We start from the raw sequence: 27,113 nt of genomic DNA on the forward strand, positions 1-27,113 counted from the left end.
CGTAGATCCTTCTAAGTTGGAAACGATGATGAAATGGGAAAGACCGACAAAGGGTGACGGGGGTCAGAAGCTTCTTAGGTTTAGCCATGTATTACCGAAGATTCATTGAAAGATTTTCCTGGATTGCACTACCGATGACGAAGTTGACAAGGAAGGAAGTGTCTTTTTAGACGCCGGAGTGTGAAGAGAGTTTTCAAACATTGAAGCCGAAGTTAACGTTAGCACTAGTTTTAATCTTATTGGAACCGTATGAACCATCCGAAGTATACTGTGATGCTTCTCTGAAGGGTTTAGGTTGCTTGTTAATGCAACACAGGAATGTGGTGGCTGACGCATGGCGTCAGCTGAGACCGCATGAGGTTGACTACCCAAGTCATGACTTGGAATTAGCGGCGTTGTGTTGGCGCTGAAGATTTGGAAGCACTACTTGTATGTAGTAAGGTTCAGTGTCTTCTTATGATCATAAGAGTTTCGAGGATATCCTTGATCAGGAAGATTTTGATATGCGTCAGAGAAGATGGATGTAGTTGCTTGAGGACTACGATTTTGAAATGAGTTATCACTTTGTAAAGGTGAATGTGGTAACAGACGCTTGGAGTCGGAAGTCTTTAACAATTGCTTGGAGGAGTATCACGGAAGAGGAGCTAGTGGATAAGTTGTGGATCTTAAGCTGGACATTGGTGAGGTTGCCAGAAGAACTTGTTTGAACCAGTTGCAAATTCCAAGTACGTTTAAGACGGAGATTCAAAGGGAGTCAGCAAGATGAGCGGAAGCTTCAGAAATTGTTCCAACCAGTTGGTAATAAGAGGTGTGAGGATTTTTCTAAGGATGGTGAAGGATTATGGAGATATAAGGGGAGGATTCGTATACCAGATGTTAGAAGTTTATGCAAGATTTGTTATCAAAAGCTCACAACAGTGGGTTTTTCATTTATTCCTGAAGTACGAAGATGTAGTATGACTTAAAGAAGATGTTCTGGTGGTCTGAAATGAAAGGTTATGTAGCTACAGTAGTATTCAAATGTGTGACGTGTCAGAAGGTGAAGGTAGAGCATCAGAAGCCGTCACGAATGATACCACCTCTTGAGATTCCTCTGTGGAAGTGGGAAGGAATTGCAATGAATTTTGTGACCGGTTTACTGAGAACTAGGCCAAAGTTTGATGCGATTTGGGTGATCGTGGATCGCTTAACCAAATCTGCTCATTTTATACCTATTCGAGTAAACTGTTTTATGGAGGAGCTAGCGAGGTTGTATATAAAGGAAATAGTAAGGTTGCATAGTGTGTTGTCGAGCATAGTATTGGACCGTGATCCCCGATTCACATCAAGGTTTTGGAGAGCTTTTCAAAAGGCTTTAGGTACGAGGCTATGTCTTAGTACGGTGTATCATCCACAAACAGATGGACAGTCAGAAAGGACTATTCAGACGTTAGAGGATATGCTAAAAGCGTGTGTTTTGGATCAACCCAGAAGTTGGGACCACTACATGCCATTGGTGGAGTTTATATATAACAATAGCTTTCATGCGAGTATTGGGATGGCTCCGTATGAGACATTGTATGGACGAAAGTGTCAGTCTCCACTTTATTGGTATGAATCAGGAGAAGCAAGTGTATTGGGTCCAGATGTGGTAGCAGAGACTACAGAGAAGATAAAGAAAATACGGGAAAGGATTTTGACTGCTCAAAGTCGACAAAAGAGTTATGCGGATCAGAGAAGGAAACCGTTAGGGTTTAAAGTGGGAGAGCATGTGTTTCTACGAGTTACACCCACAACTGGAATTGGAAGAGTAATCAAAACCAAGAAGTTGAATCCAAGGTATATAGGACCGTTTGAGATCCTAAGGCTTTCGGGCCGGTAGCATACCAAGTGGCTTTGCCACCTCACCTATCTAACCTACATGACGTGTTCCACGTGTCACAACTCCGTAAGTACACGTCGGACGCGATTCATCTGTTGGAGCCTGAGACGGTCGAGTTGAGGGAGAATTTAACTTTCCAAGTGACACCGGTTAGAATTGACGACACCAGTGTAAAGAGGCTGCGAGGAAAAGAAGTTCAGTTAGTTAAAGTTGCTTGGAAGCAAGCAGGAGTCGAAGAGCATACTTGGGAATTGGAGTCTGAGATGCGAAAGGATTATTCCGAGCTCTTCTCAAGTAATTAAAATTTTGAGGGAAAGTTTTCTTATTTGGTGGGGAGAATATAAGAACCGCAATTAATCAAACTGATTAATTAAGAGGTTATATTGCCCCAATTTGATTCCGAAAAGTTAGAGTGAGATTTTGAGGTTTTAAGCATCATTTTTGGACTCAGTGGTTCGTTCTGAGTCAGGAAATGTGCTTTCTATAAAAGACAGTGAAAAATCGCGAATCGATTAAACCGGTTCAAGTCTGTCTGGTACTATACGAGAAAAAGTAGAAATAGTCAAAAACCTTAGAAAAACATTAGAGGTGGAAAACTGGGCGTTCATGTTAAAGGTTTGGCCCAAAAGTGGGCCAAACGGGCAAAAAAACGCTAACGAGTTGGACCGAGTCCAAGTTGAGCCCAAACCTAACACTATATAAATCCATTAAGTGGCCATTTCAGCCACTTAAACACCACACCAGCAACAGCAGCGTGAATAGAAGAGAGGAGAGGTGAGAGTTTCATTCACTATTCATCTTCTCCTTATTCCTCTTATAACTTTAGCTACAGTGTTTCGATTACGTGCCGTCAGCGGCTACGCGTTCCTTGTGAAGAGCTCTACAAAACCCATGTAAGAAACTGGTAAGGAAAGTTCGAAATCTTCCCAGTTCCTCTCCTCTAAATTTTGGGTATTTAGGATTTTGGATTAAGTGAGTTTTTGTGATTTTGGATATTTAGGTTTGCTCTAATCCTTGCTTAGCGTTGGATTTTTGCTACCAAATCTATTGGAAAAGGTAAGAGCCACTAAACCCTTGTAAGTTTATGATTAAGTGAAACCCTAGGTTGATTTGTGATGGTTTATGCATATATAGTTTGATTATTGTGAGTTTGGAGGTTGTTGGTGCTTGTTGGAGCTATATTGGTAGTTGAATTTTGGTTGGAAGCTTATTTGGTTCATATTGGAAATCGGCTAAGGTATGGTTTCAGGTCCCTCTGTGTAGTATATAATATTCATGGACACTTAGGCTAGTGACCCATAGGATAGGATTGGATTTGAATGGTTGATGAGTTGATGGATTTAATTATATGATGATGATTGATGAAATGAGAAATTTTGAGTTGATAATGATGATTTATAGTGATATGTTGAGGATGCATGATTTGTGAAGTTGAGTAGTGACTATGTTGATAAATGTGATATTGGTGTTGATCTATGGGTAATATAGTTGGAGAATTGTTAATGAAGTTGAATATATGAAATATATTGATATTGATGTTGTGGATAAGGAAAAATGTGGTATGTTTGGTGTAATATGCCATAGAGTGCGAATTTGATGAGAATTTGAGTTTTGGAGTGGTTTGGGTTGATTTGGTTGTGTTTTGTGAAAGAATTGTGAAAATTGTGATTTTGGGGTAAAAGTGGAATTTTGGTGAACTTTGTTCGATCATAACTTTTGCCTCGATTTTCAAAATTTGTTAAAATTTCTTAGAATTAAATATCTCTGAAAACCCTTTAAATCGGTATAAAGTTTGTGAAATTTGGAATTTTGTAGAGGAAGTTATGATCATTCAAAGTTGGTGTTAAAAATCTGAAAATTTTGCAAAGTTACAGAATTCTGAGTATTCTGGTGTGTGCGCCCGCACAGCCTTGTGCAAACACACTCTGTGTAAATGGCGACCTGTGTGCACGCACAGACCTGTGCGTCTACACACGCAGAGGCAGGCAATCTGCCTGCATTGTTGGCACAGCTTGTGCGCGCGCACGCACACGTTGGGGAGGCCAGTCTGTTGAGGGCGCTCGCACAAGTTGTGCGAGTGAACAGATCCTTTTATGTTTTGATACCTGTGCGTACCTTTAAAAATTTCCTGAGCGTGCACACGCACACTCATGTGTGGACGCACACGCCCTATTTCTCAAGTTTTGTTTTGTTTTCAACTATTTCACCTTCCAGACGAGGTTGTAAGCTTCTATAATACCTTTTTAAGACTTTTGGGCATATTTTTTGTTACTCTAACATGGGAAGATGAGCTAAGGGTCTTAGACACACTATTTGGGAAAAGTTAGCAAATAGAGTGCTAGGTTTCTATTGTACTGGGGAGGTTGATGATGTGTGATGAAGGGTTGATGAATGAGATGCGAGATCAAGGAACTGAAATGTAAATGACAGTAGTTGGAAAGAGTCGAGGACTCTCAATGAAGCAATGGATCCATCTTGTGCTATAAATGTTTTGAAAACCGCTATACCACTTTTTCATTGAGATTATGAGACGCTATACGCCCGGCAGGGGCCGAGGTTGGATCCTGCCTGTCGAGGTAGTGGCGGCGGCGTAAGGGCGGTGGTTCGTCCCGCTTGCGCTTAGATGTGAGGTCGAAGGTAATCCTGCCCGCATCCCTTCGGATCATCAGAGCGTACAGGCGCAAAATCTTGAATAGTGATCCGAGCACTATATCTTGGGGGCACCCACACCATGAATCCGAAGGGCAACATCTCCATGGAGATGTGTCGGGTTGGCAGTTGAACCGACAATGTGATATCACAGCCAGTAGGGCAGGTATTCACCATGTGTATTTTCTATCTATTTGTATGTTTTGCCGATTTGATATTGATTTCCTATCTGTATAGCATGTCTAATTGCTATTTGAATTAACTGCTATATATGCATCTATATGTGTTTTACTTGTATTGTATATATTTGTGTTTTCTACTGAGATTGAGGAGGTTCGGAAGGTGGTGGCGATGGGATCACATGGAGGATCGGTTGGTGAAGGCTGTGGGACAGCGGTGTTCGATTAGATTAGAAATCCCTTAAGATAGATTACCCCTTTTTGGTGCAATGGTTTAAGTGTTGTTAAGGAAGTATATACTATGCTCATTTGTTTTAGAATGCTTTAAGCTTGAATCTTGTGATGGATATGGAGTCTAGGATTACCTTTGGCATCCCGGGGTTTTATATCCTACATCACTGGGAACTGTTACCATACTGAGAACCTCTGGTTCTCATACAATATCTCTGTTGTTATTTTCAGATACAGGTCGCAACCTACCACGGTGAGTTATTCTATTGGTGACAGGAGCGGAGGATCTGGATACCTTTTGGAGTCTTTTCAGTTTATTATGTATATGTCTCTCACTTTTGCATTTTGGTTTCGCCTAAAGGCTTGTATTTGAGAGAACAAAACTTGTATAAGCTGTTTTTACCGTCTGGTTTCACATATGGTCTGTTTATGGCTAGCCGGCTTAAACTTCGCGAGCTGTGGCTAGATCCTTATGATATTATACTACTATATCTTGTTATATTACATCTGTTTCTTGTGCTCTAAGTTAGTAGCTTCGTAAGTACACTTTGCGCTTTTCAAATCCTGTTTTTGAGCTATATCCTTCATCGGGCTTCTAGATATTATTAATTCCTTCTATATAATATAAGTATAAGCTTAGAACTATCGTAACCTTTGATTAACCTTTGTTTTACGATGCGAGGTATGGCTTAGGCTAATTAGGGTGTTACAATGTCTCGCCAAATGTTGTTACCGCTCTTGCTTCTACCTGCTGTTGCCTTCGAAGTTAGAATAGAAGATCAGAGATGGTGTTGGTTTGCTCTCAATCTCCTTCTTCCTTCGCGTCTTTTCGCCATGCGCCATCGCACCTACTTCTTCCTCATTCTTGCAGCCATATCCTTTTTCTCAACTTCGTGCTGCTGTGTTATCACTGTGAGTTGCTATAGCAAATGGATCTGCAATTAGATCAGCTGCATCTTCTTTTATTTCTTCATCATCTAGCTTAATTGTGCTTTGATATTTTATTTCATTTTGTTGTTATTGGTGGTTGCAATTTTGGATCAAGAAATTCTTGTAGATCTATTGATGTGGATTTTACAAAACCACAGACAATTGGAAAGTACACAAAGTCGTACCAAGTAATATCTCAGGAGTGGGTTATTGTTTTCACGAGAATTAACGAATTAAGCAAGAAATAGTCAATTGATTAACCTAGTCAGACAAGCACAACTTAGGGTTTCAATAGCAAATAGCATGAAAATAGAGAATTAAACAAGAGTAAACTAAAACTGGTTGAGAAAGTAACATGATTAAGAGAGTTAAGGTTTCAGAGATGTTGAGACTTCTGGAAAAACACTTTTCACTTTCTACCTTGATCATGCAAAGATATATCTATGGTAAATCATTAGTAATCGAACCCCAATCCCTTACTAATTCAATTTTGCTTTAACCTAATTAATCGCTAATCCTTTAGTCAATTATTTAAGAAAAGAAGTGAAGCGCTCTCACTGATTTCAGAACTACACAATTCACAAGAATCATTCCTAGTTGATTCGATATCACATATCAAGTCTAGTTTTCAAACTTTAGAATTGTGAGAAGAAGTTTTTAAACTTAATTTAATTAATTAACTTTTTCAAGAAATTAAAAGAATTCAAGTCACAGAAGAATTGTTTTCCAACACATTCAAATCATTTGGATGAAGAATGGAAACTTTTTTTTAAGAAAATATCAATGCATTAATCAAAGGTAAAAAAGCTAGAATGTTAGTCCATAGGAATCAACAGAGCCCCTAACTTTATCTAAGGAGATTAGTGGCTCATGCTTCAAGAGAAAAATTAAAAATTTTGAATTGTAAAAGCTGCCGAAGAAGAGAGCACGTGTGTGACTTCTCTCCTTATATACTAACCCTAAACAAATTCAAAATTCAAAACTTAAAATAGAATCAACTTAAATCAAAATAAAATCTAACTCATTAATATTTTTCTTCCCAAGTCAGACTTTAGATCTTTCTCCTTATGACCCTCAATTAATGATAGAATTTATGGGCTTAAGTTGAGCCTTAAGTAAATCACTTAAGTATTGAAAAATTAGAGGACTTAGTGGATGAATTAAAGCCCCTGGGAGGTGACCTATAATACCACGTCACACGTGAGTCCCTTCACGTTACGTGAAGCCAAATCTTGGTCCAATTCGCTCTCTGTCTTGATCCTTACGTTAGACGTAAAGAGTTCCATGTTGAATGTGGCTTCACTTTGCTTTAATTCAGCCTCTGTTTACTTTTCTTCACGTCGCACGGCTTTGTTCTCACGTTGCACACTAATGTTATCATGCGTACGCATGATGTCCCTTTTCGCATTGGTTGTGCGTACGCACATGAGATGTATACGCATAACACCCCACGACGAACGACTATGTCTTCACGTCCCACGACTACACTTCACACCTGAAGTTTTGCTCTCTGTTTGCTCCCCAACCTTGCCATGGCTGGGATCCCACATCACAGCTATTGTCGTCATGTGTACACATGACAAATGCATACGCATAGTATCCCTTTTTCGCTAGTTGTGTGTGCATGCATGACGCACAACTCCCTCTCTGCCGTTGGACATGAAGTGTACCCAGAGGCTTCAATTTGTTGCTCTTGAGTTGCTACTTATGTTCTAAGCTTCCTCTTTCCCTAGCAATTCCTTATAAAAATGATAAAATCAAAGAAATCAAAGCACAGCCTTGAAAATCATATAATTACCAAGCAAAGGTCATCAATTTTCTATAAGAAATGCCAATGAAAAGTATTTAAGATGCTCATGCATCACAATACCAAACTTAATACTTTGCTTGTCCTCAAGAAAAAGAAAGAAAAAGAAAAGTAAAGAATTGTATTAGATGAAGGAGGGTTGAATCATTCTTGAAGTTCATGCCCTTCTTAGGAGTGAGGTTTAGCAAACCATGTGATTATCTCTAATTTCTCTTCCTTCTTGATGAATCTTGCATTCTTGGGAGTGAAGGATCCCCGGGAATTAAGGCCAGATGATATTATAATACCCTTCTTTTAAGCTTTGATTGATCCTTGAATCCTTTATTTATTACAGAGAGCATTTCGGGATGACAACTTTAAATGCTCCATTTTCAAGGCAACTCTTGATTGTGGGCATTCGATTGATAATCTCGGGCCAGTTGGCCCAAATTACCGGGTGATAAGGCACCCCTCAGATCTAATTACCTGAGCCACTCTTTGATACGTTTGCACCACAAATGTATAGTTAAAGATTTTGATTTCTCAGCCATCGATGTCTAGAGCCTCTTTGGTCTTCTAAATGTTTTGTCTCAAGGGAACTCTTGATGGTGAATTTTTTATCGATAATCCCGTACCAGATGGCCCAAGTTACCAGGTGATGAGGCACCCCTCAAATCTAGTCACTCGAGCCCTATCCTTGGATAATCAACACCACAAACACATAACTAGGCTCTTTAACAATTAATGCTCAGAGCTTTGCAACCTTTAATCTTTATCTTGATTTCTTTTCTTTGTTCTGTTTCTTTGCTATTTCTTTTCCTCCTTCTCTTTTTTTCTTTTTTAATTCAAGAATCTTTTTGTTTATTTAGAGGTCTCATAATACTTCTCTAGACCTCATGCTCATAAGAAATCATTCTTCTTTTTCATGCAAGATCATCAACATTTTAGCTCAATCCTTGACAATCATAAGTAGTGTACCACCACTTTTCATAAGATAACTTTATTTATTAAATTTAACTCTCCTTCATATGAACAACTCTTTTTTATGTGATTAGAGTGCTTAGGAGGACCTTACAAGTAGTAAGTTCAGCAGACAAGACAGGGAATGAGAAAACATAAAAACAATGCAAAAGCAAAAGAAAAATCAAACAGAATAGAAAGGAATAAATGAAATAAAAGGTAAAAAAATGTAAAAGAACTTGACCACCTCATTCATTGTTGTTGCCTCCATAGCTTCCAACACCAAACTTAGAGTAGTTTCTTGTCCTCGAGCAACAAAGGAAAAATAATAATGATAGAAATAGGAATAATCATGATTATCTAGTGAAAGCAATCAAGTAATGCAGATGCTTATTCAAATAAAACAAAAAAATTAAAGATAAAAAACATAAAATAAATAGGTTACTAATGTGTTGCATGGAGGTAGACCTTTGATAAACCCTATTTTTAGGGTTTATCTTGTGATGAATTTAGAGCATTTTGTTAATCTTTTCTCACATTTATTCAATGAAATGGCATGGTTTTGTGATTCTCCCTTAATTTGTGCTTAAATGTGAAAACATGCTTTTGGACCCTTAATTTGATAATTTTAATCTTCCTTTGATTCCACTAGATGCCTTGATGTGTTTGCTAGTAATTTTAGGTTGAAAAGGCTAGGAATGGATTAAAGGAGTGAAGAGAAAAGCATGCAAAGTGGAGAACACATGGAAAAGCCAAAGATTTGGGATACGTCCATGGACGTGCACGCGCACTAGATGCATACGCGTGGATTGTAAAAACCCCATGGACGCGCACACGTATTGTACGCGTACGCGTCGGTGCTGGCACATGATTTTTAAGTGAAATCGTGCCTAGCGAATTCACAAAGGCTGTGGGGCCCAGTTTGGAACCAACTTTAGCGCCAAAATGCTTAAGAGGACCAAGGATTGAAGGGGAAGGCACCATTCCATCATTTTACAGACATTAGGACTTTAGATCTAGTTTTAGTATTAGTTTTTCTAGAGAGAGAAGCTCTCCCTTCTCTCTAGAATTAGGATTAGGTTTAGGATAGAATTTCTTAAATCTAGGTTTTAATCCTTGCTTCATCTACTTCTACCATTCAATTCTATGTTGCTACATCTTGTTTTTCTATTCTCTTGTTGCAATTTCTCTATTTTGTGTCTATACTTTGTAAGTTGATTTACTCTTGTTCCTTTTATTTTTTTTAATGTAACTTGAGGTAATTCATGTTAATTGTGTTTTCCTTGATTGTTGTTGTTAATTTCTTTGCAATTAATTGTTGTTAGAATTCATTCTTATTGTCAATTTACTATGCTTTCCCTTTGTGCCTTCCAAGTGTTTGATAAAATGCTTGGAATGGCGTCAGAGTAGAATTTTATGTTCTTGGCTTGAGATGGTAACTTAGGAATTCTTGAGTTACTAATATCCAAGTAAGTGATGATTGGTAGCCATTGACTCTAGCTCTCATTAATTCAATTAGTGAATAGTTAGGACCTATGGACTTGGATTGATATAGCTCATTTGATTCTCCTTTACTAGTTAGAGGATGATTTAATGGGATTGATCCTTACAATTATCATGTTGTGATTAGTGATAAGGATAGAGATCCTTGACCACCAAACATTGCCAATACCTTTTTATCATTTGATTTTCATCACAATTTACTTTTCTTGTTTCTTATCAAAAACCCCAAAATATACAACTCATAACCAATAACAAGAACACTACCCTGCAATTCCTTTGAGAGACGACCCGAGGTTTAAATACTTCGGTATTAGATTTATTAGGAGTTTGTTACTTGTGACAAACAAATTTTGTATGAAAGGATTATTGTTAGTTTAGAAACTATACTTGCAACGAAAATTTATTAGTGAAATTCTAGACCATACAAAAGCCTGCTCATCAACCTTGCATGGGTGAAGTGTGGCAATATTAAAGTGAGAACACCAAACTTAGTGTGATACAATCAATGTGAAACTGTGCCAAGTACCCAGTGAAGTGCAAGTATCTTGTTGGTGTAGTAACACCCTTTCAAAATCTCACTCTCAAACTCATTTTCACTCTTTACACGCGCTGAAACAACCGTCCTCTTTCTCCTTTCATCACTCTCACTCTCACTCTCCGACGCGACTCTTTCCTCATTCTCACTCTCAAGGGTGATTCTCCTTCCCTCTCTCTTCGGCGGCATGATTCTCCTTCGCTCTCTTTCAAACGCGGTTGCGATTCTCCTTCTTCTGTCTTGGGCGCGGTGCTCTCTGTCTCAGGCGCAAATTTCTTCTACTGCATTTTCCTTGTTTAATTCTTCAAGGTAAGTTTCTATTCCTTGTACTTCTATCAGCTTCTTCTACGGCATTTTTCTTGTTTGTTTTGAGCTTCTATAAGCTTCTTCGATTGCATTTTCCTTCTTCATTTTGAGCTTCTATAAATCAATTTGTGTTGTGCATAATTTGTACTCTCAAACAAAAATTTATACTAAAAATATTTAAGTTAGGGTTTTGAATTGAAGTCTTAGTATGCTATTTTTAACAATTGATTGATAGTATAGTTGTTTTGTTTAACTTTATTGAGTAGCTTGATTTATTGGAAATTTGATAATATAGGAGGTCAGTTCTTTTTATTTTTTTCCCTCTAGCTCTTGACTATTAGTAGACTATTAATTGATTATAACTGGATTTTTGTAATATGAATTGGAGTATGTTTGATTATTATACTAAATAAGTTTGATATGCTCAATTTTTAAAAATGATATTATAGCATAGTTGATATCTATAACATGTTTGATTATAACTAAATTTTTTTGATATAATTTGGAGTATGTTAGATTATGCTCAACTTTTAAAATATGATATTACAATATGTTTGATTATAGCATAGTTGATATTTAATTATTGAGTTTTAACTTTTTTTACTTTTTGAATTTGATTGGATTTTGGTTGTTTAATTTGTTAATTTTGAAAAATGCAAAAGAAGACTGCACCAAAATGAGTAGAAAGAGAACCAAAAATAATTTTCGAACTAAGATTTTGGAGCTAGCAAAGGGTTACCAATTTCATGAAAAAATGAAAGGGAAAAAACAAAAGAAAAAATAACATAAGGAAGCCCCAAAGATTACCAATAAAAAGAAAAGAAAGAAAAAAAAAAAGAAAGGTTTGGATACCCGAAGGAGGCAAAAGTGGCAAGACAAAAAAAACTAGAAGCCTCCCAAGTTAGTTCGTATGCAAATGTTGGAACGGAAACCTTAGAAAAAATAATTGGAGATGAAAGAAGGAAAGTCCGAGAAAAATTTGGGACACATCGAGGGAAAAAGAATTAATTGTAAAAATTTTCTACTGAATTTTTAGTACTGAATTTGACTATCATGTTAGCAAATTTTTTTACTACTGAATTTGATTATCATGTTTACTGAGTTAATTATACTCAGATTTAGTGTTATATTTGATTACTGAGTTTGATTATACTGAAGTTCAGTACTATATTTAACTACTGAATTTGATTATACGTGTTTATTGAGTTTGATTATACTCAAGTTTAGTGCTATATTTGACTATTAAGTTTGATTATATGTGTTTATTGAGTTTGATTATACTCATGTTCAGTGCTATATTTGACTACTAAATTTGCATGTTTACTGAATTTGATTATACATGATTATTGAGTTTGTTTATCTTTTTTATGGTACAATCTAAAATTTGATAAAATGTAAATCTTGATTAAAAAAAATAAAATTAAAAGTTTAAAATAGTTTCCTGTACATAGATATAAATTAAATGAAGCCATCTTTAATTAATTGAAGCATCAACATCAATTCAATTTATTAGTTACATTAATTATTAGTACTTGTAACTTTTTTTTTACAATGATCCTGTGAAATAAATAATTTTGGATATAAAATAATAAAAACATTAGTCCTATGCCAGCATATAGATATATGACACCAAATTTATATGTAAATATCAAATTTTTGAGAATCGCTATAAATTTTAAATGTTGCCTTAACTAAAGTAATTTATACATTCCAAATAAATAAGCCTCAAATAAACTACGAGAAGAATGGAGACTGCATACATCAATAACATTTGAAACAAGACAATTTTAATGTAAAAAAAGGTTATATTTTTAAACCAATAATAACTCAGAATCTCATATAATTCAGAATGTTGAGTGTAAATTCACTAATTACATGTAAAATAAAAGTTAAAACTAGGTTTAATTATTCTGTTGGTCCCTATAATTTTATAAAATTTTCAATTAGGTCTTTATACTTTTTTTCTTTTTAATTGAGTCCTTGCACCAAATTTTATTTTTAATTGAGTCTCTATACTTTTTTTTTCTTTTATTTGGTCCTTGTACCATTTTTTTCTTTTTTAATTGGATCCCTATATAATTAAACCAATTACTGTTAAGAGGGACCTAATTGAAAAAAAAATTGATGCAGGACCTAATTAAAAGAAAAAAAAAGTATAAGGACCTAATTAAAAATTTTGCAAAACTATAAAGACTAACAAAGTAATTAAACCTTAAAACTATTATAAAGGAAAAAAATGCAAGAGGTCCATTGCAACATTGCAACATGTAAAATCAAAATTAAAACTATTAAAAAGATATTCACAAAGGTTAACACATATTCCAGCTTCTTATCCCTTTTCACAATAATCCTAACTTAACAATTTTGTTCAAAGTTGGATTTGTCTTTTTTAGTATATCAATTTTTAATTTTCGATAACCAGCTCTAGAACATACCAAGATTTAGTATGTAATATGTCTATTTTGATCCCACTTAATAGTTCTTATATTCTATGAAAAACTAACCTTCTTTACATAATTAGTATAAAAAGCTTCATAATCTTTCACAAAAAAAAATGTCATTCCTATGCTTGGAACAACCTAAAAATAAATAGTAAAAAATTTAAAATCAAATCAAAAATTAAAAATGGAGAATAAAAACTTAAAATCAAATTAGAGCCATATGCATATGTAAAATTTTCTCAACGGCTTACATGTATAATCAAATTCAGTAGTCAAATATGATTCTGAACTTGAGTATAATAAACTCAGTAAACATGATATTCAAATTTAGCAGTCAAATATAGCATTAAACCCCACACATTTATAGAATCAGTATCAAATCTAAGCAAATGCAGAAATTTTAAACGTGCAAACTACCAATTTGACTTGAATCTAGGGGCTAAATATTTTTTTCATTACACAAATTTATAACATAAAATTTTCAAGATGTAATCACACAACGTACATGAATAATTGGAAAGCATTTCTTTCTGGAACCAAATAAAAGGACCTAAATGACATAATGAAATCACAAATTAAAAACATTTGCATAATTAAATACACAAATCACCAAAATTCAACATATAGAATACATGGATCAGCTAGAGCAATCAGACTTTCCATCAAAAATCAAATATGTAGTTAAACCATCCAGAAATAAAAATGGATAATCGAAAAATTAAAATAAAATCAAGAATAAAAAATTAACATACAAAGTAAATTAAACACAAATCTCATCATTCGAGTTTGTGGATTCCATTAAATCAAAAGTTATAATCAAAATTCTAAGGTAGCGTTTGTTTTGAGGTACTAAGACAGAGACTGAGAGATTGAGACTCAGTACCATGTTTGTTGGTTTAGAGTCTGGTACTAAAATTTCTGTCTCTGTCTCCAAAATTTCAGTATTTTAGTACCTCCAAAAAGTCGGGACACAGGGGACTAAAATTTTTAGAGATAGAGACTGGAACTTTAATAACATTTTATACCTAAAATACCCTCATTTCAATTAATTAATTCCAATTTTATCTTTTGTTTAAATTAAATTAGAGTTTCATTCTTGTTTCAATTTGTGTCTTCCATTTTGCACCAAACAGAATACTGAGATTTATTTCAATCTTTGTCTCTTAGCTTCTGACTCTCAGTCTCAGTCTTTCCGTCTTTGTCTCTCCACCAAACGCTACCTTAAGATAACAAGAACCAGAAACGGCGCTGAGAAGAATTTTTGTGAATTGTGGGACCGAAGCAGAGCAGAGGAAAGCATAGAGAAGAAAAAAAAGTGAGGAGTGAGGTTGGCGTGATCGAAGATAAGAGAAGTGAGGAGCGAAGTTGGCGCGATCGAAGAAAAGAGAAGTGAGGTGCATGCAATAGAACCCTTCTGCAAAGAAGAGAAGAAATCGCAATTGAAAGAGGAAATTTTTGGCGCGATGAAGAAACTCCTAGCGCATTGTATTGTCTTTGAATCCTAGTGCATCCTTATTCATAACCATATTTTCTAGTGTATTTTAACGAAAGTGACTGAATTTTTAATAATTGAAAAGTGGTGTACAAATAACATTTTTGTAATTATTTATATTGATTTATTCCCCAAAGCCCCAACTAAGCCTTGGAGCTGCCGCTAATTATCCACTCCCTGTATAAAAAGCCGCTTATACTAGCAGAGTAACTTAGAGGCTCATAAGGTCATCCATTTCTCCACCGAGCTGCGTGAGAGAGAGTGACCTTATCCTCTCCCCTCTCCTTCACTCTCCCTTTTCCCCTTCCTTCTTCAAGCCAATTATTATTCTTACTCCTTTCCTCACTTAAACGCTCAAATGGTTTCCGTTATTGGCGTTTCTTCAATATACCAAACCCACGCTCTCGAACTCCACAAAAGAGCACCGTCCACAACAACAACAGCTTCGGGTTCTTCCAACGCCGTTTCGCTCCCTTCGTTGTCGTTTGACAACAAGTCGCACTTCAACGCCGTTCTCAGAGCTCATTATCACCATAACGACGGCAATAGGCGCAGGCTCGGTTTTGTTCCTACTTCTAATGCAGTTGTGACAGCTAATGACTCTTCCGTACTCAGCGAAGAAGCCTTCAAGGGTTTTGGTTTTGACGGTGTTGGCGATGATGATGAAATTGGTTATGAGTATGAGAGTGACGGTGACGCTCATTTTATTGCTTCAAGAGAAGATGAGCTCGATATTTCGAAGCTTGGCTTGCCTTCGAGGCTCGTCGACTCGCTCCAGAAACGTGGAATCACTAGCCTTTTCCCAATTCAGGTCTCTGTTCTTTATTTGATTTTAATTTTAATTTTAATTTTCATGTATGGTTTATTTCGGAATGGTGATGTTATATTATGCAATATATAATGTTATAGTATAGACATGTAAGGTGCTTGTGTTTTGATCATTCCCCGAAGAAAAAAATTATAAAAATTATTATTATTGTTAGAAATTTCAAAACTTTATTATAAAATTTTTCAATACAAGATATTTCATTCAAATTCATACACGAATTGTATTCTACAATGAATATAGATAATTTAAGACGTGCTAGCTTTTGAAATTAGTCGTGTTATATCAATTGCTTGGGGTTAGGGCTCTATGTTTTACTGTTTTCGTTTTTTTCTCCCCATGAAATGTGGCATTCATTATAATTATATATGTTCATTGAGTGTTCGCTTGCTTCTATTAATTTATTGGAAGCTAGATACATGCTTTAGTTGCTTTTGTTAAATTTAACTCAACACTTATAGTTATATGGATTTGGGTTTATCTTATTTCGACTAATGTTGATTTTGTATTGTATGATTTCTGTCAAATTCTTTTGTGGATTTGGACTCTTGGTTTCCTTTCCTCCTTGCAAATTTACTAACTTTCTGTTTGGTGATTAGAGAGCTGTGTTAGTGCCTGCCTTAGAAGGTAGAGATATCATTGCCCGGGCAAAGACTGGGACAGGGAAGACATTGGCGTTTGGGATTCCCATTATTAAAGGCCTCACTGATGATGAGCAAGGTTCCTTCAGGTGAATATTATTCATGCACAATACACCCTATTTGTTTTAGGATTGCTTGATATGTTGATGCATTTGTTCGTTTATTGCAGGCGTTCGGGCCGTCTTCCTAAAGTATTGGTCCTTGCACCTACTAGGGAGTTAGCAAAGCAGGTTGAGAAGGAGATAAAAGAATCTGCACCTTATCTGAATACAGTTTGTGTTTACGGTGGTGTTTCTTATGTAACACAGCAAAGTGCTCTTTCGCGTGGTGTTGATGTAGTGGTTGGAACACCTGGTAGAATAATTGACCTAATAAATGGGAACAGCCTTAAATTGAGTGAAGTTCAATATTTGGTTCTTGATGAAGCTGATCAAATGCTTGCTGTTGGGTTTGAGGAGGATGTGGAAGTAATTTTGGAAAAGGTCCCATCTGAGCGGCAGACAATGCTTTTCTCTGCGACAATGCCGGGTTGGGTGAAGAAATTGTCAAGAAAATATCTGAACAATCCGTTGACAATTGATTTGGTAAATTCTTGTTGCTTTTGACTTCTCTGATCCCTATTATGCACAGAGCATAGTTTTCTTAATCGTTTGTCAGTGGAGTGGAAAACATAGATTATAGCATGTAGTTGTGTTGCGTGTCGACAGCATTTTCTTTCTAATTTTATACATGGAATTTCAAAACAGTATTGACTAACTGATGGTATTCTTCCTGAATGTTTGAAGCTTATTGATGCTGATGGAAAAACTTACTTGACTGCTAGCCTTTAGATAAAAGGGAAGTCTTTTTTATGTTGTAAATTTTGACAAACCTATCAAAGCATTGACCTCATGGCTTACTAGCTTGTAATATAGCACATTTTGGGTTTGACCCTGTAAATCTAGTTGCAATTCCTCATTGTAATCCTAATTTTATCTGTTTGTTACCATTTTGTTCTGTGTTTGTCTGTTTGATACAAGTGGATTTGGAGAGAAGGGGAAGCACTGTGGAGTGAATTATACTATAATAACATTAGCAGGATACATCTAGTTTCATTTTTAATTCCAACTCTATCAAATAACTGTGATTGTGTTTACCGATATTTAAGTTATTGTCGAATAATCTTGATTATCAAAACCCACTTTTTCCTTTTCTTTTAAATAAGGTCGGTGATGAAGAAGAAAAGCTTGCTAATGGGATCAAACTTTATGCTATGTCAGCCACTGCCACTTCAAAGCGGACAATTCTTTCTGATCTTATAACTGTAAGTTTACTGAAACTGAAAAGTCCAGCCTTAGATGAATGGAAGCCATGTCAGTTGCTGGTCTATACCAGAAATATCTTGATTATAGAATGCAGTACAATGATTTCACTGAATTTAACTAAAATTCTATGTCTACGACTTTTAGGTCTATGCAAAGGGTGGAAAGACTATTGTTTTCACACAGACAAAAAGGGATGCCGATGAAGTATCACTGTCATTAACAAATAGTATAGCTTCTGAAGCTCTGCATGGTGATATATCTCAGCATCAAAGAGAAAGAACATTGAATGGCTTTCGGCAAGGGAAGTTCACTGTTCTTGTTGCCACGGATGTTGCAGCCCGTGGACTTGATATTCCCAATGTTGATTTGGTAAGTTTAAGGGACTTGATATTCCCTTAGTGCTTTCTGGTCTTTGCTATTGTATGATTCTTCCCATGTACTAGCAGTTTTGTTTTTATTATCCAGTTTTGATTCAATGGTTAGTCCTAAATTAGGTTCAATCGGTGAACACTATACTTAGATAATTCTTATTTTAAAATTTACATTTTTAATTGGGAATTTAGTCATTTATTTGACTGTAAATTTCTGAGAACTTATGTCTACGAATTGGGTTCTTGAGATATTGTCTCCAGGACAGCTGAGGACTTAATTATCTTGAAATTGGGATTTCTTGACCGTTAAATGTGATTTGCTTGTCCAAGAAGAATTTGATTTGTCAATTATGATATATTTCACTTGCTCTGACCTTATCATTCGATCTTGATCACTGTAAACTATTTAATTGATTTAACAGTTATAATTTTGTTTGATAAATTGTGTTTGTCCAAATAGGAACTTGTTTATTTATTTTTTATTTTTCATCTCAATCTCTTTTCTTTGACTATTACTGAATTTGTCTGCTCTCAACATAATGAAATTCCTTTCAGGTTATCCATTACGAACTTCCTAATGACCCCGAGACTTTTGTGCATCGCTCTGGTCGTACTGGGCGTGCTGGAAAAGAAGGTACTGCCATTCTGATGTACACCAGTAGCCAGAGGAGAACAGTTAGATCCCTTGAGCGTGATGTTGGCTGCAAATTTGAATTTGTTAGTCCACCAGCTATCGGAGAGATTTTGGAGGCATCTGCTGCACAAGTTGTTGCTACGCTTGAGAGAGTTCATCCCGAGTCTGTTGAGTTCTTCACTGCAACTGCGCAAAAATTGGTTGAAAAACAAGGGGTTAGTGCCCTCGCAGCTGCACTAGCACAGCTCAGTGGATTCTGTAGACCTCCATCATCCCGTTCATTAATCAACCATGAGCAGGTATTGGAGAAGTTTATATTTCAATTTCAACTTGAGCCATTCCAATTTCTAAAGTATTTATTGATTCTCAGTGTTCTTTCATCGACATTATGTAAATGATGTTAATCCATGTCATTGGGTTTCAACAGAATTTTACGTTTGGCCTAACACAACACTTCTCTTCTATTCAGGCAGTGGCTATGTAAAAAGTTTGCAATAAGCTAAACATAGAAATGGTGTTCATGTAACAAAATCTGTCCAGAACATGAAATTGAAAAATCTAATTTAGCTCTAGCTAAACAGCAGATGGAATATAATTTTCATCAATTTAATAGATGTTCACCTAACTCTAAAGACCAGTTAACCTGGAATAACGATAGAATCCCTACAATAAATATAATCTACCCAGTGGAAGAGAAGCAAGAGGAAGAAATGTCCATGGTTTAGCATACACGTAAGAAACTGCTGATCTGGCAGTTGAGAGGTGTGGATGCCATTGGTTGAGGATATATTATGCTAGGGAAAGCATAGTGTGAATCAGGCTTCAAGTTAGGTATATTGGGGGAAAGACTAGGCACTCTCCAACTGCTTGGACCCTTGCCCATTAGCATTTCTCTATATTCCTTTTACATTTCTCGGAAACCAGTTGCTGATGCCTGATATCAACTTGATACCTTCTGGGGATATGATTTAGTTCAGTAATTTTTTTCTCTTCCTAGTTCTTTTATCTGATACCATCATATATTCGTAAATTTAATGTTTGCTTAGTTAAGCTTTGAAAATCTAGTTATTACCTGATTAGTGTTAAGATAACATAAAAAAAATAAAAATTAGTGAAGGTTGATCCAAAATTATATTTTATTTGCCTTACCTCGTTCAATCTTATAAATGCTGTTTCGGAGAATGTACTTGATTAGCTAATTGAAAGCTCTGTCAAATGCAGGGATGGGTTACATTGCAACTCACTCGAGATGGAGATAATTCTAGAAGATTTCTTTCTGCACGATCAGTCACTGGGTTTCTTTCTGATGTGTATTCTCCTGCTGCTGATGAAGTTGGAAAAATACATGTAATTGCAGATGACCGGGTTAGTAACTTTATATGCAAACTATATTGTTCTGTTAGGTAGTGTTTGTTTCCAGATACTGGAATTGGGACTGGAGGAATAGGACTTAGTATTGTGTTTGGTGGTCAGAGACTAGAATTAAAATTTCAGCCTTGGGACACAAAATTTCAGTCCATTCAGTACCTACGGAAAATGAGAACACAATGACTGAAATTTCTGGAGACGAGGACTGGAACTTTAACATTTTCTTTAATGACTAAGGATATTTTAGTAAATATTCTTATACCATATCCATATTTATCTTGAACCAAACAAGATACTAAGACATAACTAGTTCGATACATTTTACTCCAAACATAATAAAGAGGCTTAATTTAGTCTCAGTCTCTCTGTCTCTATCGTCTAGTTTCTGTCTCTTAGTCTCAGTTTCTCTTCCAAACACATCCTTATTGTGTTAGGAACTTCTTTACTATTGTCTATCAAGATAACGAACCCATGCTGTTCAATTTATTTGACATTGTTAATACCTAATGTCAGATTCAAGGAGCTGTTTTTGATCTTCCAGAGGAAATTGCTAAAGAGTTACTCAACAAGGATTTGCCACCTGGAAACACTATTTCCAGGATCACTAAGGTAAATGAAATATTCGATTAATATATTTAATGCTTAACTGTTTGTTATTTATGTGAAACAGTTTGTAAAGGCAATATCATATTCCTCTTTGTATTGGCAGTTACCTGCTTTGCAAGATGATGGACCTGCAAATGATTACTATGGGAAGTTTTCCGACAGAGAACGAAGTAACCGAAGAGGTTCAAGGGATCAGAGAAGTTTTAAAACCTCACGAGGATATGGGGGAAACCGAGGCTCTAACGATGATTTTGGTAGTTCATACGGGAGAGGGAGTAAAAGTTTTAAATCTGGCAACAGCCGGTCTCGAATAGGAAAAAGCAGTGATGACTGGCTGATTGGAGGTAGACAATCAAGCAGGTATTCATCATCAAACAAGTTATAATAGCTTTTCTTTTTGTTTTCCTGAGATGCAAAGTTATAGTAAGATTTATCCATGTGATACTTAGACATAGGATAATTCTTGAATGAACATAAGCTAACAACGAATATTTAGATGGGAACGGCAATCAAACTTGAAAGTTCACCTAAACTCTAGGTAAACTCGAATAGTAAAGCTTGACAGGAATTCAAAGAGCTTATAAATATCTAAATTGGAGATCTAAAATTATGAATCCGTAGGGTTTACAAATTACAAATTAACTTGAAATTTGATAACCTTGCTGGTGGGAGCCACGTTTGATGTGTGTCTAGATGAGTTGTTAGATTTGTTCCTATGGAAGAATCTCATAAGCCTTGTGTTCAACTGATGGGACATCCAAATGTGACTTGCAGGGGTGGTAGCTATGGAGGGGCCTGTTTTAATTGCGGAGAATCGGGGCATCGCGCATCAGATTGTCCCAATAAGCCAAGCTTCTTTTAGTTCATGTATCGGCAATTTTGGCGCCACCTCGTCAAAGGCTTGATCTACTGCTGCCACTGGTGATGGCCTATTGGGTTCAAGAAATTTAAAGATGCTTGCTCAAAAGGATTACAGAATCAAAGACACTTTGCATCTGTCGTGGGGCAGTCTCCACAGAGGCCTTAGCCTTGGGTCTTCGATGTATTTGGCTAGCTCATTCAAGATGTATTTAATGATGTAAAATTTATTTGTAATTTGTACTGCGGTTGCGTTCATTTTTGGCAAGAACAGAAACTATGTGGCCCTGTTTTGTCCGTTTAACCGCTTAATAGTATGGCGTTATGCAGAATGTTTACGAATTCCAATTGATCATGATATTGCTGATGAGATGAAGATCATCTTACAAGTTGGTCATTATGCTGCGATCAGGATTTTGCAAAAACACCAATCTCATCTAAAAAATATAGTATTAGAATCCCGTTTCAAAATGTTGTTTTGGATAAATTGGTTGATCAAAAACATATATTTAGATGTAAATTTAAATACTTACGTTTTTTATTTGGACACGGATGCAGCAAGAAAGTAGTATGCCAATTTATGTCATTTGCAGGTAAAAGAGGTGACTTAATGGGTGTGAAACAAAGTAATATTTTACAAGCAAAAATGACATTTTGGCAACTTTAAAGTAGTATTATACTAGTATTGAGTACTGACCTTAAAGTTTTGCACAGCAAGGGGGAAAAGTAAAAAAAAGAAAAGTCATTCTCACTCATGAACTGAGAAACCTGATGACGAAGCAAAGAGACAACATCCACAATTGACTTCAAGTCTTCAACATCTCAATTCCCTACTGAAAAGATTGCGAGTCCAAAATCACACTCACACACTTCTCATTTTCCAAAAAGAACTTTCATAACAGTTCTGAAAACTGGTCCTCTTTTATTGCTCATAACCTCCCTCACAGCCTTCTCATCAGGTTCAAACCCCTTCTCCTTCATCTGCCCCAACAACTCCATAGCCTCGTCAACCTTCTCTTCCCTAACCAGCCCCTCAAACACCGCCGTGTAAGTCTCGGCACTGGGCTTCATCCCCTTATCCATCATCTCCAACACAAATCTCTTGGCATCCTTCAAAACCTTCCCACCAGCAAGCCCCTTTATAAGCACAGCGTAAGTATATGCATTGGGTGTAACCCCAGATGCCAGCATTCTCATGTGGGCCTTTAGAGCCTCCTTGGGCCGGCCCGCGTTGGCGTAGGCCTCAACAATGGCCGTGTGGGCCACCACGTCCGGCACGTGACCTTTGTCCTTGATCTCAGCGAAGAGCTCTAGCGCCACGTGCGTGAGACCCTCTTTGGACAATGCGTCGAACATCTTAACTGCATGGTTCATGAGGCCATCGCCGCTTCTCATGTTGTGGAAGATTCCTTGCAGGTCCTTGGGGTCCTCGGGCTCTTGTATCGGGGGCTTCTTGCTGAATGGGTCGTAGGGGGGTGGTAGCTTTCCCTTATTGCTGTTCTTGTTGTCTTTGGTGGCAGCAACAACGCTGTCTTCATCGGAGTCGGAGTCAGAGTCGGAGAGTGAGAAGTTGAGTTTGGTGTCGATTGTAGTGTTGGGTTTCATGGAGGTGAATGGGCGCGTTGTGAAGTGGAAGCTGTAAGATTTGGGATATGGGTGTGAGTGTGAGTGTGAGGAGAAGACGAAAATGGGTGGTGGTTGGAGGAGGGAGGTGGGAGTGCGGGTGCGGGAGGAGGAGAAGAAGAAGGCGCGCGATAGAGATGAGAGTGCGGCTCTGGTGGTGGCGGTGCCAGGGAAGGCCATCGATGCCATGATGCTGTGTCTCTGCGGATTTCTTTGTTATTTGATAGAGTGCTGCTATTGTGCTATATGCGATTGAAGGAATGATGAGAAGGAAATACAAGCTCTTAGGACACTCAACTAATTAAATGTTTTTAAGTCGTATACCGTATATATATATATATATAAAACAAAAATGTTATTTCGTATATCAAAATCAATAAATTTATGTATAAATATATGTGTAATTTAATTTATTTTTAATATATATTTATATTTAAATAGTATTTTATACTTATGACTAATTTTGATGTATACGTAACATAATCTTAAAATATCGATGTATTAATATATTTGAAAGCTTTCCACTTCTAAATAAATAAAGGGAATAGATTTAAATAAGAGAAAAAAGATTACTTGTTAGCCAAATTGACTTCTGATTTTTTTTAATAAAAATACTAGAGTTATCAAAATTTATTATTTTATTATGTAATTATTATTTAATAATTAATTTAATTTTTTTAGTCTAATAATCTAATAAGATATTTGATCCTATATTTTTAAATATTAATGGCTAACTGATGATAAAAAATAATAAATTTTGATGATATTTTAACATTTTTCTTTTTTTTAATCAAAGTTCATCTTTAATAATTTCAAGTTGGTTATATCAGTTCTTTTATCGCTTCTATTATTATCAACGTCAAAATTTATTAACACGACATGTGAAGTAGAATTTGTAAGAACCAAAATAATCGCTTTAATAAAATAATAAATTAATTGTCCAGAATAAATTTAAAAATTTTTTTATAAAATATAAAGGTAACTAGTCCTCTTTTTGGTATATCATACTTATATATATCTTGTTAATTTAATTATTACATTGTGTATTCTAGAGCTATCTACAAGGTTTTATATATATTATGTCTTGTTCTGTCCGTGCCTACGCGTTTAGTTATCGTGTGTGAATGCTTCGCGTTTTCGTAATTCCGTTTTATGCGACTTTGAGTTTTACTCCTTCATCGAGCTTCTAGTTATATAAATTCTTGTATATATATATATATATATATATATATATATATATATATATATATATATATATATATATATATATATATATATATATATATATATAGGAAAAACAACCATTTGTACCCGTGAACTTTGCGAACGCTAATAAAAATACCCATTAAAGAAGGAAACTAACGTTGTATCCATCAAAGATGAATTTCATATGACAAAAGTACCCAAATCCTAAATTTATGTTGACTTTTTAATAAAATTCCAGAATTACCCCCACCATTATCTTCAACCCTTCCTCTCTTCTTTCCCGAATCTCAAACACCTCCATTGCCACTACCTTAACCACTTTCTATTCTCTACTACTCCACTAACCACCATTGCCATCATCTTTCTACGCTGACGATGACAAACACGACAACAGGGCAACCAGGCAATCCATCCGTTCCCGCGCAACGCTACCACCTTCAACTGCAGCCACCCAAACTCCGCGGTGGTCCCAGCACTGCCTCAAGCCCATGCACAGATCACCTATAGGTTGGCACAGTGGCAAGTTCAGAGTTTAGAGCCACCGGATTCAAGTTCCAACAGCGCCGTTGCACAGAGATGCCGCAATGCCTCTCCGGCCAAGACCTAATCTAATACCGCCACAATATGGAAAAGCTCCGAAAATGAGACTGAACTGAGATCCAGTGCACAAGGTTCCTTCCTGTGGTGCGATTCAACTCCTCATAAGTCCATGACGTTAGGATTTTTGCTAGTATAGAATTTTATAAAGTCGCGTTGTAGATATAGTTTCTAAACCAACAAAAATTCCTTCGTGCAAACGTTTTGGTTGTCACAAGTAACAAACCCCTTAAAATTGGTAACCGATTATTTAAACCTCGGGTCGTCTTCTCAAGGAATTGCAGGGAGGTATGTTCTTATTATTGGTTATGAAAAAGTGTGTTTTGGGGTTTTGGATTAAGGTAAAAGGTTAGTTGAATGACAAGTAAAATAAAATAATAATAACTGTAAAATAAACCTTTGGCAAGGTACAAAAAATTGGAAGTCCAGACTTACTTATTCTTATCAATAATAATGAAAGTTGAATCTTAATTCCACTTAGTTAACCTTTGCTAAAGCAAAGGAAAGTCAAGGGACTAATTAGTTTGACCTTCAAATCCTATTTATTTCCTAAGAAAAGGTTGGGATTATTGAAGTTCAGTTCAATTAGCAAAGATAACAGTTATCAATTATGTTAAGCTAAGATAACTCCTGAGTTACTGATTTCTTAACCAAGACCAAGAGGATAAGAAATTGAAATCATAAATCTAAAAACATCTCAATAATATATAATCCTAACATGAAAAGTTCACAAACCAATTGGGCAACATAAATCAAATACCAATAAAAGCATAGTATCTAAAATAAGAGATAAATGTAAAGTAAAGGAAATATTGAACCTGATGAAGAGTCGAATTAAATCCTAATTTCTAAAAATCCTACCTTAAATCCTAAGAGAGAGGAGAGAACCTCTCTCCCTAAAATTACATCTAAAACTAAAATTATGAATTATCAGAGCATGATGAGTCTCTGCAAGTTCCCTGACTTTAATCTGTGTTTCTGGGCCAAAAACTGGGTTGAAATGCGGCCCAGAATCTCTGCCAGCGACTTTTGTAATTCTGCAGATCGCGCATATCACGCGATCGCGTCATCCATGCGGACGTGTCATTTGTGTTTTTTCCTGCCACGCGTCCGCGTCGTCCACGCTTCCGCGTCACTTGTGCTTTTCCAATCCGCGCGGTCGTGTGAGCCATGCGACCGCGTCACTGCGAATTCCTTTCTTCCGCGCGGTCGCGTCGCTGATGCGTACGCGTCACTTCTCGCTGGTCATCTCCTCAATTTCTTGTGTTCCTTCTATTTTTGCAAGCTTCCTTCCCAATCTCTCACTCATTCATGCCCTATAAAGCCTGAAACACTTAATACACAAATCAAGGCATCGAATGGTAATAAGAGAGGATTAAGATTAGCTAAATTAAGACCAAAGAAGAATGTTTTCAATCATGTAATAATTTTAGGAAGGAAATATAAATGCATGCTAATTATATGAATAAGTGGGTAAAGACCATGATAAAACCACACAACTAAACACATTGTGAACCATAAAATAGTGGTTTATCAGTCCACTTCAAGCTCATGGACTCCATGGAGAAAGGTCCTGTATTTACAACAGTACAAATTATAAATTTATTATATAATTTACGAAGTTAAACAAATCTCCTGTAATTAATAATTTATTTATTTTTATCTATAACCAAATTGAACCAATTGGCAAATGGAGGTCCGTGGCGTTGACCATGACGAAGATGACGCGGGGTTTGGGGAAGAGGGAGAGAGAAAGGGGGAGAGGGATCCGATTGGAGAGGTTGTGTCGGTGATCAAGTTTCTTGGAGATGGGTTCGAAGATGGAAATGTCGTCATGGTAGCGGTGGTGGAGTAGCAGAGAAAAAAAAAGGTGGTTAAGGTGGTGGTAATGGAGGTGTTTAAGATTTGGGAAAGAAGAGAGGAAGGGTTAAAGATAATGGTGGGGATAATTTTGAAATTTTATTAAAAAGTCAACATAAATTTAGGATTTGGGTACTTTTGTCATACGAAATCTATCTTTAATGGATACAACGTTAGTTTCCTTCTTCAATGGATATTTTTGTCAGCATTCGTAAAGTTCATGGGTACAAATGGTTATTTTTCCTATATATATATATATATATATATATATATATATATATATATATATATATATATAAGCTTTAGAATTGTCGTAGCACTTTGTTATCCTTCGCTTTACAGCTAG

The 27,113-nt window shown here is 36.1% G+C and overlaps 2 protein-coding genes across 2 annotated transcripts; one reads left to right on the forward strand and one right to left on the reverse strand.

The window, feature by feature from the left end:
• Nucleotides 1-15,077: 15,077 nt before the first annotated feature.
• On the forward strand, nt 15,078-21,829 carry LOC130947903 (DEAD-box ATP-dependent RNA helicase 3, chloroplastic-like). Its single transcript, XM_057876615.1, has 10 exons — nt 15,078-15,684; nt 16,299-16,429; nt 16,510-16,924; nt 17,545-17,643; nt 17,789-18,013; nt 18,571-18,948; nt 19,871-20,014; nt 20,531-20,626; nt 20,727-20,983; nt 21,398-21,829. The coding sequence occupies exons 1-10, from the start codon at nt 15,232-15,234 to the stop codon at nt 21,483-21,485; spliced, it is 2,286 nt and encodes a 761-aa protein (XP_057732598.1). The 5' UTR covers nt 15,078-15,231; the 3' UTR covers nt 21,486-21,829.
• A 186-nt stretch (nt 21,830-22,015) lies between these two features.
• Nucleotides 22,016-23,387, reverse strand: LOC130947904 (pentatricopeptide repeat-containing protein At4g38150-like). Its single transcript, XM_057876616.1, has one exon. The coding sequence runs from the start codon at nt 23,291-23,293 to the stop codon at nt 22,355-22,357; it is 939 nt and encodes a 312-aa protein (XP_057732599.1). The 5' UTR covers nt 23,294-23,387; the 3' UTR covers nt 22,016-22,354.
• Nucleotides 23,388-27,113: the final 3,726 nt, after the last annotated feature.

This window comes from Arachis stenosperma, chromosome 9 (assembly GCF_014773155.1).
Source record: "Arachis stenosperma cultivar V10309 chromosome 9, arast.V10309.gnm1.PFL2, whole genome shotgun sequence".
NCBI lineage: Eukaryota > Viridiplantae > Streptophyta > Magnoliopsida > Fabales > Fabaceae > Arachis > Arachis stenosperma.